This window comes from Clarias gariepinus, chromosome 1 (assembly GCF_024256425.1).
Source record: "Clarias gariepinus isolate MV-2021 ecotype Netherlands chromosome 1, CGAR_prim_01v2, whole genome shotgun sequence".
Taxonomy (NCBI): domain Eukaryota; kingdom Metazoa; phylum Chordata; class Actinopteri; order Siluriformes; family Clariidae; genus Clarias; species Clarias gariepinus.
In genome coordinates, this window is record NC_071100.1 from 45,684,208 (window position 1) to 45,703,824 (window position 19,617).

General features: G+C 38.1%; 1 protein-coding gene across 2 annotated transcripts in view; it reads right to left on the reverse strand.

The window, feature by feature from the left end:
- Nucleotides 1-4,227: 4,227 nt before the first annotated feature.
- The window catches only part of spsb4a (splA/ryanodine receptor domain and SOCS box containing 4a), a 33,650-nt gene continuing 18,260 nt past the window's right edge, over nt 4,228-19,617 (reverse strand). For both annotated transcript variants that reach the window (XM_053506771.1, XM_053506851.1), the window contains exon 3: nt 4,228-5,236. In XM_053506771.1, coding sequence (XP_053362746.1) covers nt 5,109-5,236 — 128 coding nt within the window. In that variant the 3' untranslated portion in view covers nt 4,228-5,108. The remainder of the gene's footprint in view (nt 5,237-19,617) is intronic.

Sequence of the window (19,617 nt, forward strand, 5' to 3'; positions counted from 1 at the left end):
CAATTTGACATTGAGCATTTTATTACAACCTCAATTGATGATGCATTGAGTAATTTCCCCATGGGGATGAATAAAGTATCTATCTATCTATCTATCTATCTATCTATCTATCTATCTATCTATCTATCTATCTATCTATCTATCTATCCATCCATCCATCCATCCATCCATCCATCCATCTATCCATCCATCCATCCATCCATCTATCTATCTTCCCATATCACACATGTATACAACAACTTACAGAAACCACACTCATCTTGCAAGGGTTTACTGTAGTTATCTTTAGAATACCCCACCTCCCCCCCCTCTTTCACCAGATTCAGCCACAATGACCTGCAGCAAGCTTTGGCAGTCCAGCTCATATTTATAGCAGTAACATTTTCATTGCAAAAACTAAATGCCCCCGGGCCCCCGGTTGGTGCAACAGGATGACATTTGCTTTTTTGTCTGGAGATTATGAGTTTAAATTACATGGATACCACAGCAATCCATATCTAGGAGCCAAGGAAGCGAAAGTGGCAGTGTTCTCTGAGTGGGAGGGGCATACTCTCTCGTCGCTGGCAATCAAAACAGCATTGGGCAATCTTGGGCATCTCTTAGCTTATGTATCCAGAAACGTGGAGATCTGAGGAAATGTCCCTAACTGGTAGCTGTATTAAAGATGCAGGTCCCTATATTTCCGTCCTTTCGATCTTTTCATATCAATTGTACCTGCCACTCTCATCCTGTAGAGGGCAGCCTGTGCTCTTGTTTGTGCCCATTTCACCAAGGTGATCTTTGAAAACAATATCCCAAAGCTAATTTTGTACGACTGGGTTCGGGTTAGTAGAGCATGAAATAAGCTAAATAAAGCACTCGGACAAGTGTAGGTTGTGTTGAATGACTGGTTCTCACTCTGTGTTGTCTGTGTAACATGCTTGGCCAGGCAAGGATTCGTTACCATAACCTTACCCTATGTAACGTACCATCCATGACACTGACGTAACCCATCTGTACCGACCGGGGCAAGCAAGGTAACACAAAAATGTTTCCATATTTTAACCACAGCATCTCAGCTCTTAGCTTTTACCAGGGCTTATTAATGTTTAAGTCAGAAAGCAAACCTTAGTAGGAATATCTGACCATGTCAAGTGTTTAACCAAATTAGGTTTCACTTCAAAAGGAAGGAGGAAACTCAGATTTCATCACAGGGCATCAGAGCGAGAGAGAGAGAGAGAGAGAGAGAGAGAGAGAGAGAGACTCCCATGTCAGTGAGTAAAAGGTCATTTGTGAACTGACAAGTGGTACAAAGTGTTAAGAAAACAAGCAACACATTTCTTACCAGGTCAGATGGAAAGATAATGAGAATAGAAAGAATATTAAAGAATGCGGATGTCATCAAACTCTTAAGGCATGATATTAGTGTGGTGTAAGGCAGCCTGGCATGAAAAAAAAAAAAAGGAAATATTATTACCTAAATGTTAACAGTTTTCTTCTAAGATATTATGAAAAACTATCCATTAGTTCTGCGTTAGTTTTAAATGCCTATTTGCTACAGAAAATCCAATAATGATTTATTAGAGAATCAGATAGAAAAGAGTTAAAGATTGATATAGACTTAAATACATTACATTATGGTATTTGGCAGATTCCCTTATTCAGAGCGACTTACATTTTTATCTCTTTCTACATCTGAGCAGTTGGGGGTTAAGGGCCTTGCTCAAGGGCCCAACAGTTGCACCTTGGTGGCGCTGGGGATTGAACATGGGACCTTCCAATCAGTAGTCCCAATACCTTAACCACTAAGCTACCAAAATAGAGAAATTTGCTGCCTAATGGAAAGTCCATGAAGCTGGTGAAGTAAAAGTGTGATGGGGCACTATGAGAAGAGCGGAGACTTCAAAGCAAAGGGCAAGATTGGATTTGCATACACTTTTTTAAGGTTTGTCTTTTTTTGACATTGAACAGAATTCCACTGCAGATTATCACTGGGAACGGCTAGTAACTGAGCTCTGCGTGAGACTTTGAAGTAAGTGAAATTAAATGTATGAAGGGCATTTATACGGCTGACTGTATGAATTAAATTCTTTATATAAAAGTGGAATTGCCCTTCGACTTGGTCTACTCATATTAATTCAAATTAATGAATTGTTCCATCATATTACCAGGCATTTTGTCAGACACAATATTTAACTAAACAAACCTGTGTTTACTGGCATTACTTTTGTGATTGGATTTTTTCCCCCATAATTTCAATATGAATATGTGTAATGGGGAGACTTTCACTTTGTACGTATTGTCATGTACACCATTCTTCATCTTTTAGCCATTTAAACATTTTTTAATGCTTACTCAAACCTAAGTGAGAAAAAAACAGGTGCCAGTGGACCAACCACTTATACCACTAATCTGCCATTAGTCCCTGGTGGGTGGTAACTATAAGTGCATTTCCTTTGTTACTGTACTTAAGTACATATTTCACATATCTGTACATTACTTGAGTTGTTTTATTAGAGGACTTTTTGTTTTTTACTCACAAACAAATACTTGTACTTTCTATTTCACTACATTTCTGCATTACATAGTAATGTAGCATTGAAATTGCTGGTTCTTCTGCATACGTGCATGATTTGCATTTCCTAATCATGCAGCAGATATTCGAATTATTTGACTATAAGGTTAAGGTTAGTACTTTTGTACTTTAGTAGATATGTAAATGGAAGACTTCTACTTTAACTTGAGTAATATTTTACCTAAGGTGTCCAATCTTTTCCAGAAAGGTCATGTGTGTGTGTGTGTGTGTAGGATTTTATTTCACCCAACAAGAAGTTCTACTTCATTCCACTTGTTTAATTAGCTGTCCTTGGCTTTTAATGGATTATCAGATGTGGCATCTGCTTGGTTGGAATTGAAAAACAAAAAAACACCATTTCTCTACTTTTAGTCAAGTCCAGGATTTGTCTACTTTGTCAAAGTCTGCTGGTGACCCAAACCTACTGTATTGACACCACTGTCCAGAGCTAGTGTCTAAATTCCTTAATATTCCACAAAAAAATATTCATTTGGCCTGAACCAAATATTCCATTTTCTAGTGTTTAACATGGGATCCAAATATGTTTTCCCTCTTGTCTTGTTCACAAAAGATCTAAGCCTGATCCAGCTGTGTTTGTCCAGTTGCAATACGATTCTTTTATTAGCTTTATTTCTGACTTCAATTCTTTCTCTTGTTCGAGCTTCTTTGCAACATAAATCCTCAGGATTGAATAGACGTTTCATAGACATTCGGGACTTGAAAGGAGCTAAGGAGTGGAAAAACAGCAGAACAGGAAGCAGGCACAGCAGCAGATGTAAGGGATGAGGAAAGCTGTATTTATTCCGAATGAGAGAGACTGTGAAATCTGTTCGCGGATATTATCTTTGTTTATCTGTCTGAAGCTTTCTGGTTCGGTGTAAAGCAGCGTCTCTAAATTTCTACATCAAGAATAAACTCACTGTAATCCCTCACTTGAGAAAAGGACTTTTGAGTAGAACGTGATATTTAAATGATTGTCCAATGGAGGAAACCTTTTTATTAGTTTCATTGCTGAGAGATTTTAGCCTTGTGTTTAATATCAGCAAACATAACTGCTGTTTTCTGAAAGAAACACATTCTTAGAAGTTGATTGAATACAGGATGCACCTGGGTACAGTCTGGAGGTCAGGAGGTCATGTGAGAGACTGAGAACCTCCCCGTCCGAATGCTGCTCGCTATTTATATCTCTGTTCTCCCAGCGGAGAGGAGGAAGTGCAATAAGGATGCCTTGATCTTTTCACGCTATAGTCACAAAGGTCCCACAGCAATGTATGAGTGCTTCTGTCTGTCTGTTTATCTCTCTCTCTGTGTTTTCACACACAAATATGTCCAGTGGACAAACAGTGAGTGGTTACTGTCCTGGGAAAGCAAGAAGTCCCGGTGGAAAAGAAGTCTGACCAGTGCTTACTTACACTTGTTTAATGCACCTAGCATGGATCCAATCCATCTAATACATTATCCTATTTATAGGAGCTTATCGACAGGGACCTGCACTTTATATTAGGATTCATTCTATGTATAATGGGGTTACCTGGGGACATGACAAGCTGCACTTTTTCTATTTAAGCAAGATAGTATGAAATCTGTAATTATTTGTTAAATAGGACACATATACCCACATGCAACACACAGAAACGATGAAAAAATTGAGACGCTGTTCTCATTCACTTGGATTTTATTTCACATTTTAAATATACTAATGTTTAGCGGTGTTTTTACATTCCACTGTTTACTGCAGATCTCCTGATCAAACCTGCATGAATAATAATAATAATAATAATAATAATAGAAAAAAGCAGCATCCTGGTTTCAAATAAAAAGCTATTAGGGACGGATTTCTCATGTCCATGCGCTAGGACGCACAGTATCGTTTTCGTTAAAAAGGAATTACATCCAGATAAATAAAATAAAAATAAAGCATCAGCTCTAAACTTGTAACAGGATCTGTATCATTAATGGAGTCATAAATCATTAAAAACAAAAAAAATCACAATCACCTTAAAATCAAGGTAGACACTCAGGAATGACTCAAATTAGAAACGTGATTACTTTACTTGGGAGTGTTTGTTGCTGTATCAGTGCACTTTTTGACTAATCGGGTCTTAATATAATCAGCGGTCGCCTTTGTGCACGGGTAAGACCTGCTTGAAACCGGACACCGCTTCAGCTCCAGCTCCAAAGTCTGGCCTCTAAGGTGCTTGGTTTCCTTCTGGAATGTTTAAAGCATCGATGTGAGCCTCAAACGAGCATTCCCAGGGTTGTTCAGCATATATATATATTTTTAAAATGCCAAGCCCAAACATTCAGGAAGAGACTAACAGTGGAGGACGCTGGGGGCATCCATACACTCCTTACACGCCAAGCTCATAGTTTGGTTCTACATACCATCCAAAAAAAACAAAAAAAAACGAGGAAGAAAGAGAACATCTCTGGTAGAAGAGACATATCGTAGTGTAAACATCCGCCCTCGGTGGCCTGTTGTTGGCGCCAGAGTCGCCGCACCGCGAAGGGTTGCTCTTTGTCAGTCTGTGCGTGTTGAGTGGATCTGTCCACGTCATTGGTACTGGAGGTAATTTTTTAGAGATTGGGGTAAAGGCAAGGACTCAATCTGCTGCAGTCGGTCACGGCCCAGAGCCAGGCGCGCTGCTCTCCTACACAGGTCCATGAGTGGCAGGGGCTCAGCTAAAAAAAGGAGAGGAGAAAGAAGAAGCAGAAACAGAAACAGAGAGAAAGTATATTACTTTGTGCTGAATATGAACAGTTTTGCATGCATCCTACACACTGGATACCAAGATGGTCATTATTTAGCAATGTGTGTACTGTTGGGCCTTCTCACTCTAGACGTCATGTCTGTGTGGGAATGATGTGGGCAAGTTGGCTATTTTAATTGTGTGCATACTTCAGGTTGTGAAAATATAGCCTTTATTTGTTCATGGGGTTTGGGATAAGGACATGAGCTGACAGTAGTTACAGTAGGTTTAGGTTATATTGGAATATTCATTCATCCATCCATCTTGACTAAGGGTCAACTTTGTGGTTGGATCTGGAGTCCATCCCAGGAGCTCTGGCCACTTGGCCTGGAATACACCTTAGATGGGATGCACACTCCTTCACATTTAGGTGCAATTAATTTGAGAGATCTGTCTGTTTTTGCTCTGGAAATTGAATGTAACCCAAACTAACACGATGAGAACATTTGAAAGTCCTAAGATCCCGATCGCACCGGGTGCGATGAAGCTGTGGGGCGGAATACCACCTGCCTATCGGAGCAACTTTGTTATTAATATTTATGTAGATTTATTGCAGTGTCATGTAGCCTGAAGAGCAGCATGGTTCCATTGAAACACTGTCAAGCATTTCACATCTTTAGCCAAAGCCTTGTAACACAAAATAATTCAATGCATGTGTCGGTGAGCGCAAAAGGGATTGTTTTTGCCTGTCACTCCACATCACACTGAACACTCTTCCACTCCAACTGACAGAGCTTTTGAATAATAGATGCCAACTGAGCTAGTTCTTCCAAATGATACCGCTGTTACCCATCTGGCTAAAACCAGTCACCATGTGCCTTAAACGCTCACTCATGCTACCAACAGCTTCAGCTAGCCGAGGCTAATCAAATGTTACAATGTAGGAGGCTGCAGGAGCATTCTGGGTAAACGATGAGCCAGGAGTCATGCTTCAGCACTTTTCACGTCTGATGTCCCATAGTCACATTGACAGTTTACTATCTGAATCCGCTAGAACTATCATGTAGCTAATGTATTTCCAAACTACATTATAGTGAATGGTAATTTAAATCCGTTTGCTCATGCTGTCAAGCAATTGCTAACACAGATGTGTCCTCCTTAGCTGCTTAAATCAGATGTTGTCAACTGCTGAGATACAATCCCATTTTAGATGTTGGAAATTTAGCCATGAAATATTACAAAGATAAGATGTTCCAGATGTTCAGGATGGATTTTTTCCCCCCACCTTTAAGTGCTATAGCCGTTAGACTTGATGTTTTCATTTGAAGTTCTCTTTTAAGGCTGTTTGGATGTTAATGCAGATGCAGTGCATTCGCCATAATACCAGTCAGTCATATTCCACTGGAGACTCGTTACCCATTAGTATTTACCTCCTACTTCTTCTTAAACAACAGTGGTTTACTACACCATATACTGTACACTCACTGGATTTAAGGCTGGCTTTCCAAATGAGATAAGATTATACTATTTGCAAAGAAGAGAAGTACATAATTGTTTTCCTTCACATTTCCTGGAGGCAATAATAACAGTTATTTTAGTTAATTAATTATTTGAACTTAATTATTTAATTTATTTGCTTGTTTTACTTTATTTTTAACAGAGCTCAGCATAGGCCTCTTCCAAATGGTCGAGATGTTATTTCATGCTAAAAGTATGTCTCTATCTCTTTACTTTTACCATGAGGTGACATCTCAACCATTTGGAAGAGGCCTATGTTGAGCTCTGTAATATATGAGAGAACGAGAGAGAGAGAGGCTGAATGTTTTCCCTGTCGAATGCTTTGCTGTGTAGTTTTTTTATGGTTGCTTACTGTCTTGGCAGGAAGCAAACGTGTTACTGTAGTAGTTTTTCGGTAATTAGTATTCACCCTAATAAATTAAGCGTAATGATTTAATAATTCATATTAAATTACCATGCTGCCAAATTTTCATTACTTTCTAATGAATTTTTAACACCAACCTGTCAATACCATATGTTGTGTTATGTCTTGAACAGATCAATAAAATTCCAAGATAAAATTCCCACACTAAATGAATTATCCAAGAATATGCCAACTCAGGGCAATTTAATCACACAATACAAACACTAACTTGAACAGCAGCCAATACCCATCGGAATCATCCAAATCATACAACTAAGACCTTTTTTTTTTTTTTGTATACTGTGCTAAAAATACACTCGATGGGATAAACCCTAATGCTAATCCGGCTTCAGGACCTCCTAGGTCAGCTGGGGACCGTGCTTATGAGAGGCGTTGGAAATTCCAGAATGAGCCCAGGTTTGAAAATTCAATCACGATATGTCAGGGTTAACTCAATGGTTAAGGCATTGGACTACGGCTCAGAAGGTCCCAGGTTCAAGTCTCACAACCACAAAGTTGTCCCTGTTGCGCATTTAAGCAAGCCCCTTAACCATCAACTGCTCAAATGTGTAATGAGATAAAAATGTAAGTCACTCTGAATAAGGGTGCCTGCCAAATGACTAAATGTAAATGTGAAGTCATCCTAGAACATAATAATTGAGAAAGTCATCTCCATTCTGAAACAGATACAGAGTCTGGCCAGGCTCGGACCTACAGCTTTTGACAAAATAACGGCACACCAGATGGAAAGATTACACTTGAAAGAAAACATAGAGGAGAACACATGAGACCTGCTGGAGTAAGACCATCAGACAGACGCTCACCCACGCCTACAACATGTGCTATGCTGTATAACTCTGAACAGCACGACAATGGCACAAACAAAGCCTTGATGCCAGCTAAGGGTGGCTTAAAGGGCTAGCAAGGCTCATTTTTGGCATCTGCATAAGCTTGTTAACAAATGTCTGCTTCTTTTGGACTTTCGTGGTACTTGCCTTTGATCAGACCTCACGTCTTATAAGGAGCTAATGTAATATACAGCGTACTGCATTGCTCAACACAAATAGTTTCATCGCCAATCTATTGAAAGGTTTGAGAGATTTTGGACCATATAATATTCTCAAGAGACATTACCGGTTGGTGGCATTGTCCTACAGAGTATCAGTAAGATACCTTTGCCTCTGCCTTATCAGCTCATACATCTTTGCCAAGAGTAACAGTTGTGCTTGAGAGATGACACATTTTCATTCTGAGTATACTAAGATTACATTCCAAGAAACAGAAAAGAGAAAATAGAGCAAACTATTCCTCACCTAGGCCTCACACTGTCTCACCATGTTTCACCATGTCTGTCCATTTTGACATCAAACACATTATTCCACATGCACATATTTAATCAAGGCTATTATTGTACTTCAAAAGGCACAGACCCTGACTTCCCTGCTCTTCTTAAGTGTCTAACCCAATAACTATGGGAATATTTTACAAATTTCTGCATCAAATAGACCCTAACAATGTACCCTGCCTTGTGCCCAATGTTTTCAGCAATAAACTCAAGGCTTCCTGAGACCCTGAACAGTACAAGCAGTATAGAAGATGTGATGAGATCAACTTCAATGTTGTAACAGTAACCTAGAGCAATTTTTGAGCTTCTCACGAATTTCATGCTTACATTTACATTTGGGCATTTGACACTTTTATCTCATTACACATCTGGGCAGTTGAGGGTTAAGGGCCTTGCTCAAGGGCCCAACAGTGGCAACTTGGTGGTTGTGGGGTTTGAACCTGGGATCTTCCGAACCATAGTCCAATGCCTTAACCACTGAGCTACCCCTGGCCCCTGCTTAGGTAAAACATGCTACACTTTAATCCTTAGCTAAATTCTACATTCTGCTGATGCTGAATTAAATTAAGCAGGTGGTTGAGGCTATGGGCCACTGATCATGCCTCCTATGGGTCGCCACTGTTGGGTCCTTGGAAAAACCCTTAATCTTTTGTCCCATACCACCCAGCCATTCCATGCCCAGTTTAAAAATGTGAGGGTTGAAACAGGAAAAGTATCCATCATAAAACCTGTGCCAGAGCTTGTGGATCAAATGACCAATCAGGTGACCCATAGGATAAAGGGAACAAAGCCCAAAAAATAAGGAAATTCAATAAACTGGTCAGTCGTTACCACTACAAGAGATGTCCAAATACATGGAACATACATAAAATACAGAGCTGAAAACATCTGTATAATACTCATTCAGTGATGCTAATACATCAGGCAATCCCAGAAATATTTTTTCCCTGTAGCATTACACTCTAGGATAGGGTTATTTTTAAATACGCAGTTTGGAGATGCCCAGACAGCCACCAGGTTTTTCACACACCCCCAACAAGCTAGATCCAGACAAAAGCTGCAAGGACATTCACCATAGCAATGTCATGGTATAATAGTATAACTGTATATGGGAGAATATATTGCCTACAAAGTTCCATAGCAAGCAGATTCCGTATACGGTTGTCAAGACAGTGAATTTTCCATATTTTTCAACTTATATTTCGGAGGCAGAGAAAATAGCTTTGTCATGCTGACAGGACATCTGCGGAAAACTATGGTGGATTACATGTCTCCATGGCTGGAATGGATAGTACTCTAATGGGAAGATTCATCACCTAGCTAGACGAGTGATGCACTGTCTCTACTCCATGTCCGTGTGCAACAAACATTCAGATTCGGATTTATTACTTGGATGAGATATAAGGTTTCGAATATTTGAATTATGAGCAATGAGATATAGATAACTTCTTTTCTAATTCATGTAACTTCTATTTCTTAAAATGTGTATTTAAAATTGGACTAGAGAAACAAGCAGATCCAGGCAATGTCATGAATACAGGCACAGCTGCAGCCCACAGATTTTCAAAAGCCCAACTGAGACCGAGAAAAAGGCTTGTGTTTCCCTGTAGGAGTTTTATTTCCAGAGCTAAGAATCCCTTTACATCAACCTCACAAAGTATGTTGTTGTTGGGGCGCTTTCCTGGCTCAAGGCACACAGAGTATGACTAACAGTTATCAGTTTGTAAATGTTACTGATGACTCAGATCTGCTTTCTTAGCTAAATTAAGGAATAGATACTGAATCCTGATTCTCACTACATTAGCTCCCAGAAAGATTTAATAGTACGACCAATTATCTATAAAGCAATAAATGAGCTTCATCTTATTTACTTTAGGTCTGTTATGATCCACCATTCCACTTCAACTAGCAGGTGCAGGTTCTTTATTAGCACCTATAATAATAAAAACAACAGATAGAGAGCTTTTATCCCCCTACAATCCCATTTCCATTGAATAGCTTTCCAGTTTGTACTTGTAACTCAGAGAATTGTTTAATAAGGACTTATGACTGATTTACTTTGGCAGGCAATTTGATAAATAACTTTAAACCTATGATGTGCGGTCTGGCAAGGATGATTATTAAAAGCGCCTTACGAACAGAACTGCGTTTAAAGTACACCATCATGTTGAACAATTATTGAATGTCTTTTAATCTCTTGAAATATTTTATAATTATCATTTTTTTTACAAACACATATGACTCACTGTGTCCTACCTTATAGGTCTTCAAATGACATAATGGTTAAATGTGAAGCTTCTTTGTCTGAATAAATTGACAGTTTTTTTTTAATGACCGGTACATATTGAGTGTATGTGCATGTGGGAGTTTTCACAGCTTGTTCTCGTATCACTTCCCTCTGACACATAGTTAATGCATCTGCATCCTACCTGATTGCTTACATACATACATACATACATACTGTCTCTCACACATTTATACTGTACAATGTGGCATCCAATTCATATGTGAACATGATTCCTTAAAAACACTCAAAAAACAAAACGAACTCAATTGATGTAATATTGAGTAATTCAGTACATTCATTTTATTGTCAGATGGCATTGCTGAGACTAGACCTGGCCTACTGAAGCAACCCCATATCATATCACTGCCTACGGAGGCCTGTACAGTGGGCACTATGCTTAATTGGTGCATTATGTCATGCATTTACCTTCACTCTGGTATACGGTCAGTCTGAATTTATTAGACCACAAAGTCCAATCTTTATGCTCTTTAGAAAATGGAAGCATTTTTTTTTTTAGCCCCACTGAGTAGTACTCTTATGGTCACACAGCTGTTTAGTTCAAATCCTGTACGTTCTTGTCACATTGTATGTACGTGTGTGGAAATGTTCTACTTTTACTAGCTCGGATTTCTACCGCATATTTTTTTATGATGCAACTCTGCCAAGAATTTAAATGCATTTAGCACACTATAAAGTACAGATGGACTCTTAGATACTATTAAAGTCAGTAATAGAAAAAGCCTGACTAATGCTGCAGTGTTGTTTCTAATCTTTGACAGCAGGCTAAAGCAAGCTTGGGTTTTATGTGTCATTTTTCTTAGTACAACATATCTAGCGTAATACAACATGAAACATGAATTCATGCATCACATGCTATCTAATTCAGACTTGCACTAGGTCTCATCGCTTATGCATTTTTTTTACGCCTTTGAGTCTGCTTAGTTAGCAGAGCAGCACCTGTGGTATTGTAGCGTCTGAGATAGCAATTCATAATCCATGGGTGATTATTTATGGATGTTTTTTATCCATGTTTTATCATTCGAAGAACGAAGATTAATATATTAAGAATGCAATATAAAAGATTAATATATTAAAATCTTGCAGGTAAAAAATAAATAGTTCATGAGCATGAACTTGAAAATTTTTAGCCAATGTTGTACAGTATGGTGCAAAGTAATAACTTCAGTTAACTGCTTGGTGAAAATGGACAAAATAATTAATTATATATCCATGTTGCAACACCGGTGACACTTTGATTGAAGTAAAGCTCATTAATATTATTATTAAATCATGCCAATCATCTCTACACCTCCCATGACTATTGTGATCAGAATCAATTGAGATCTTTGCATCGTGCTCATTATCACAACTTATTAAAAAGTCGATCACTATATCCCCTTTCCAGCGCCACTACCCCGCGTAGATTGTTTTATTCATTTCTTAATTTCTTCCTTGCTTATTAAGGGATAATGAGTAAGAGGTGTGACAGACAGTGCTGAGGTAATGATGCACTTCTAATTTGTGTGAAGTGTGTGTGTGTGTGTGTGTGTGTGTGTGTGTGTGTTTGCGTAGGAGATTGGGGGTAACTGGTGGAGTGGTGTGCGTGACACTCTTTCTTGGCGTCTAAAAGGCAGCGTATAAACAACACACACACACACACACACACACTTAGGACACTTTTTTCCCTCTCATTAAAATGAAGAAGATTGCCAGGCAGATTCAGAATGCTGATATCCTGCTGACACAGCAGTGAGTTGCTAAGAGTGATGTAAAATAATGAGCGATGTTTGGAGAATTTTTTTTTTTTTAACATGGAATAAATCTCTATAATTCCTGATACTATAAAAAATGGGATTTCTTCTTGAAATGAAGGGGAAAAGAAGGTTTTGGGTTAATGTTTAAAATACAAGGAGCGTTCAAGTCAAACCGGGATTTGTGATGAAACGTCTGGTGAATAAGGGCTTGAAAACAAAAACAAATTTGAAGGATGCAAAAGTATTAAAGAAGGCTGTAGTCGTACGAATGATGATCCTGACCGAGGTGGCTCGGAGCCCACCCGCTAACATTCATTAAGCGCAACGCCAGATCTTTAAAAATCGAGAAAGATAACTTGTCACCAACATGCGAATCACTCACCAGCACCACTTGCACATTACAGGAACTCAGCTGAGAGTTATTGCCACATCCCTCGTACTGTATATTTTTATCCTTAACAATAAAGGGTTTTATTTTTTGACTGAAAATGAGCCATATTGCCCTCCTTAAATATTGACATAACTCGCTCATAAGCTACTGTATATTAGGAGGCTTAAAAAAAATTCTTGAGTGGCTGCCGGAAATCTAGACAGCATAATAACAGCATATTTGCTCCTGCCAACACAGAAGTTTTGTGTGGGTGTCATTTTTTTTTTTCTTTCGCAGTAATGCTACAATTTCAAAAAGCCATCATCTACTTTTCCACACATGTGCACACACCTGGCTGCAGATTTATAGAGATGTCTTAGATTCAGGTGCTATAAACAGACAGTTGTGATCTCTGATTCCTCTCTCTCTCTCTCCGTCTCTGACTCTCCACAGGCATACACACTCACATCGAAGGAGGATAACAAAGCATCTGAGATAGGGTTTAAAGTTTACCACGCAACCATACTGAGCATGCTGGGAGATTCATAGGCAGAACTGATTCTTTCTCCTCTCCTTTCTACCCTTTTTTTTTTTTTTATAAACAATACTCTTTATCTTGCCTTGTTTCATTGTTCCTGATCTCCTTTTCATCTTTTTTCAGCTTCTCACTTATTAAGTACCTGGTGTGTTTTTTTTCCCCCTTCAGACATGAGTCATTTAATTTGAGTTAGATGAGTCATTTAGTCTCACTCCTTTTTTCTTTTTGTTTATCCTTCTCCATGGGGGAAGGAGTCTAAATTAAGCCAGCATTATCGCTAGGGGATCGTGCAACTGAGAAGTGAGAAAAGGAATGAGGACGAAGTGGGATACCTTCACCCGGCTTTTATTATTATTATTATTATTATTTTTTAAGATTTGCCATTTGAACAAAACCAACCGTGGTTGGTTTTACCATTTACGTCATCATTTGGCGTTCTTCAATCTGTCTAGTTTTCTATTGCATAACATAACATGGTGTGTGACTTATAGGGATTTATATCCCTAATACTGTACAGTCAATGCCAGTTCCTATCTCTCTCTCTCTCTCTCTCTCTCTCTCTCTCTCTCTCTTTCTCTCTCTCTGTTAGTGCACTCTCTCATTAAGGAGAGTGAAGAATATCCCATCCTTCTGCCAATATTGGGGAGCAGCATAACAAATGCGAAGCAAAGTGCTATCCACCCTTTCCGCATGTGTGAGATAACAGTCAAACACGCTTGGCTAGTGTTGCCATGATTAAAGGACTGTCACCTTCACCCCTTGAGAGAGCACGGCTGATCCGAATCTCTATAGATGAATCTAACATCACTCAGCAACCAAACCCCAGGGTGATGTGACAGCTCAGGAGCATTAATGTCGTTTTATAGTAACGACTCCTCCACAAGGACTTTTACATATGACATTTATAATAGGTATGATTTAAGTCCAATAATAAACAGATTCAAAAACATGTTATGTATGAAAAACAAATATTGGTATTATGCAGTTAGTTGGGACGGTCTGAGGGTTTTTCCACCACAAAAAGTCTTCATGACCATAAACTGTCTGTTTTGATTGAAATATGACAAGATGTGTTATAATAATAATAATAATAATAATAATAATAATAATAGTTATTGTTGTTATTATTATTATTATTATTATTGTTACCTTAGACTTGACCACCATAATAACAGTGATAATAATTAGTATGATTAACTAACTTGTACTGAGGAAGTTTTATAACATCTAACTTAAGTATAAATTGAATAAAGTTGCTCTTTATTTAATAAATTTAAAATTTAACAAATGTAACAAATTTTAAATATAATTAATGCTGCTATTAAAAGAACACTTTGGGATGGTAACTGTAACACTAATTATTTACTATAACAGCTGCTTTTTCACTTGATTATATTATTTATAATAATAATAATTCGAATAATAATAATAATAATAATAATAATAGTAATGTGTTAATAAATGTTAATATTTTATCCTCATATTTTATTACTGGTGCATTTCCAAAGTGGTAAGACACACCTTCTGCATAAAGGCTTTTGCACTATTTATTGCAATGCTAATAAATATTTGAACAGTCTTGCTGAAATCCAAAACACTGCTCAAGGTTGTCCCCAAGGTTGTATAAAGCAAACAGTAAAACACAATCAATAATCTTTCTTTCTTTCTTTCTTTCTTGATTTTCCCATAAGGGAATCTACTATATAAATGTTCCATGCGCTCGGGTTACTGTAACTGTATAGTTGCACATGCTCTCAGCATGTCTGTCCCTGTTTTCCTTCCACCTCCCAAAACCATGCTGCGTAGTGAACTGGCTAGTCCAAAATTTCACTAGGTGTGAATAAGTGTGTGAATGTGTGTAGTCCTGTCTAACACCATAACAAAACCATAATGAGCCTGATACGAGTAGTGTAAAATCAACAAAAGATCATCAATGTGTACTAATAGTGCTATTTAATGTAATACTAGTGTTAATTAACGTAACCGTGAATCTGATTTAAAATCAGACAGTTATGCGACGTGGGTGGCGTGGGCTTGGGGTGTGAAATGGTTGATGGGAGATCTATTCATACGGTACAACCCCAACTGCTATGATGTGGCATTTTGAAAATGCTGAAATGAGACAACCACCTTCTTCAAAATATGTACTAAATTCTTAATTTTTATATTCTTCTGCTTAGAATTTTTTTTTTCCTTATGACTTTTTATTCATTACCTTCTCCACCTTCCCTCCTCTAGAGGGGACCAACAGAACCACCATGTCTGAGTTTTAAATTCATACCCCTAGGTAGTACTGTAATCTAGAGCTGTATGTATATTTTCCTTACGATTGTTGGTAGAACTGATGCTTTTTTTTTTTTTTACAATTTCCCCAATACCACAAACAGATTCTATGTTGGATGCTAAAACTCTGTCTGACTGTTCAGTTTTCCCTTTCTACCCCACACTACAGTACAGTACCTTACACCATTACACTCTCTGGTGGCAGTAATGCTGTTTAAAACGTTTCATGATTATATTAGTATTGAGCCCTGAGCAGCAACTTTACCTGACCTATAATTTGCTCATTGCACTAATTCAAAGTTGCACATAATGTGCCTGCCCTGGTTGTAAAGCTTTATTTAACAGATAAGTACAAGAAAAAAAGGTTTAAGAGGTAATGCTGAAATTGCACCTGACGAAAAGCAATATGACTCACTTTGCTATTTTTGGTGCTCGGTTTCCCCAGGGCAGGTGATACACTAATTTACCTTTTGTTGTTCCAGCCATAAACCTGCTTAAAGGTCAAATGTATTGCAGTAATTTAGTATTTTTGTAGGAGCTGGGTGGCCTTTCGCGATCGGGTTGTTTATCATGACTTATAGACTCTAGCAGCTAGAAGACAATACCAGTAAAGTTTGTTAAAATCTCCAGACTACTAGGTCTATGTTATAAACTACTACTACTACTACTACTACTAATAATAATAATAATAATAATAATAGTAGTAGTAGTAGTTTATAACATCAATCCTCAATCCTCAATCCAAAAAATACTAAAATATATAAGCAGAGCTGCATTTACTCAGATCTAGCTAAAGTCAGCTTGAAAGAAAGTATACAAAGATATAACAGTTTCTCAAAATCTGTATGTTGGATTCAGAAGAAATTCGGTACACTGCTTCTTTGTCCTCTTAGGTAAGAGTTTTTCTAATTATGGTTGGTTTTGTAAACAAAACTGGCCACCATTAGGCAATCAAATTTTTAGCAGGCAATTTATGGGGTAAGCTTTGTGGTTTCTGTGTTGTAACCTGGCAGGACGAGTGGAACAGTGGTGCAGGTCCAAGTTTTTCAATCAAGTCTGAGTAATTGTGTGTTTGGGTGACTGAGCATGTTCTCCCCATGTCGATGTGGGTTCCTCCAGGTGTCTTTTTTAATAATTATTATTATTACTATTATTAACTCAAACATTGGACCTTGAAGTATTTTTCATCATGCTATGTGGATGAACTTGTTGATCAAATTGTATACTAATTTTCCATTAGAAACGTATAATCTTTCTTAACATATTTATAAGGTTTACATTTTTTTTGCCAGAAAAGTCCTGTGTGATGATATTACTTCAAGATCTTATATATAGGAGATACATATGGGTTTTAAAAATAAATACCTCAATTTAATTAAGACCGATCCAAAATTAAAACATAACATTTAAACAATATTCTGTAGTTCTGTAGTTTTTTCACAATCTGCTACACACATACCTTTAATTTGTTCCAAAAGTCAGTTAGAAGGATGGCTTTTATTAAGGAAACATGTTTTGTTTGAGTTTTCCAATGTATTAAAAGGTAATGGCAGCTAAAATTGTTGCTCAGCAAGCCAGCTTATTTCGAAACATGTGCCTCCTAAGGTTCCTGCTTTCCAAATCCCTTCAAGCATGGCAGTCCATCTTATTTTAGCAGGCAATCCAAAAAGACAGAGGCTTGGGTACAGAATGGAACGTGTCTGATGAACCAAGAACAATACCGAGCCCAGATCCTGGACAAGCCAGTTGGAAATAAAGAATAAAGCAGAATGTCAGTGCAGTGAGGGGAAAGATATTCAATGGCATTAGAAAGATCTGGTTCACCTAGATTTGCAGATCATGTAGCAGGAGGCAATGCGGAGCAAGTGGAGAGAGAATCAATCAGAGAGAGAGAGGGAGAGACTGGCGCCCAGTAGTAAACAGTAAGACTGATAGGCCCTTCATTGATTAATTATTCCTTGATTCATTGTTTCCTTACCATCTCCCCATCACCAGCGCAGAGCTTTTAAGGACAAATGCTGATTCGCTGAAAACTTGAGTTTAAGCTTAGAAAAAACATGGAAGCCAAAGCAGACAGAGCAGATGTCTCTTTATGAGAATTCCCACGCTATTGCTCCCACTAAACGCTCGAAGGCGTGAAGTTAAATTTGGACTGAACAGACAGTTGGAAAATATAAATTTCTTCTGCAATAAGTTTCCTGTTTGCAGTTTTATTAAATCTGATAAGATTTGTCTAATGCCTTCTTGGAAGTCCATGCATCTAGTCAATTCCATGCAAAACAAAATCCATCAGGTTTTAAACATTTTTTCCTTTCTCCAATCACAGTGAATTATTTTTTTTAACAGCAGGGCCTGCGTTCACAGATAATACGGCACTCTGTGAGCAGTTTCGTTCCAGAATGTACATTACAAGATCATTTTAATGGCTAGAGAAAGATTGCTGGAGTCCTGCTAGACCAAACGGGGTCTGGAAGGACTTCCAGAACAAATTGCAAGTTAGATCCAAAAGCAAAATCAATAATGGGTTTATAGATCGCTACAGGCAGTAGGCCTCTGTTGACAGCTTTGAAAAAGAACTCACTTTGTACAACTCAATATCAGGTTGACAGCTCAGCGGATACAGAGTCTTCCGGATGTTAGTAGTCGTCACCATCTCTTTCTTTTACTCCAGTAATTTTGGTTTGTCTGTCTATTCATTTATATCTGCTAGTGATCTTATTTTAATGGCACCAGTTTTGGGCTGTTGGAATAAAGTAAAAGAAACAATAGATCAACAGCCATATATTTGTTATTCATGCTGCTTATTTAGACCTTCAGGACATGAGGACAGAATTAAAGACTAAAGCACTGCTGAATTGCTTTCCTTATGTAGAGATGATGCAAGATCCAATGCTCCCCCACCCCATTGTGCTTGATGGGTTTTGCAAATGCACTTGAGAATACCGTTCTTGCAAGAACTGTTCCAGAGCAGCTTTGTGTCCTAAAATAACAACTGACTGTTGTTGTTGATACTTAATTTCCTAATACCATATAATCCAAACCTTTAACAGGAACTGTATATACAGTAGATACATCGACAGACTGATATGAGTGGATTTTTTTCCTTTAAAACGATAGAAACATAATAAACATCAGAGACGCAACACAGCTTTGATGTGATATGAAAAGGTTCGTGCCGTGAAATGGCACGATCCAGCCCATACCAGAACTTGTTTCAATTGACGCTTACGTTGGCTTTGTTTCCTTCAAAATGCGTCTACAGAGAAATAAAACTGAAGTGCTGACTGAGCTGACAGCTCATAAACTGACGCATATACAGTACACACTCATGCTCATAAACAACTGCTGGCTGAGCAGATTTTAATTTGGAAGTGCTTTTCATATCACTAGGTAATCTGTCACCATCTCACAGAAGCAGTCCAAATGATGTGTTTAATGCACAGGATTATAGCGTCATGCTTTTGTTCTAGTCTTTTCCCCATTAACATTCCTTTCCTTTTCTTCCATGTCGTTCCCTCTTTTCCTTGACCGGATGGCATTGTGTGTGGTAGAGCAAGGACAGATGGAACAGCTGTAAACGACAAAGTGGAACTACAGCTGTGCAGCATTAGACGAAATCCGATCCAACCGTATAATCCTCTAAATAATAAGGCCTCAATTAGCATGCAGCCGCTTTTCCCTCGAATGCCAGACTTTCCTAATGTTCTCCTCCATCCTGCTCTATTTTCCTGCATTTTTTTTAAAATATTTGTCTCCATTGCTTGCAAGCTTGAGTCACATCCACTTTTCCGCTCCGACCCATTTACAGACTTCAAAAGCAAAACTGCTAACAAAACAGGTGAACAAAACACATGTCAGGCGTCCCGTTGGAGCAG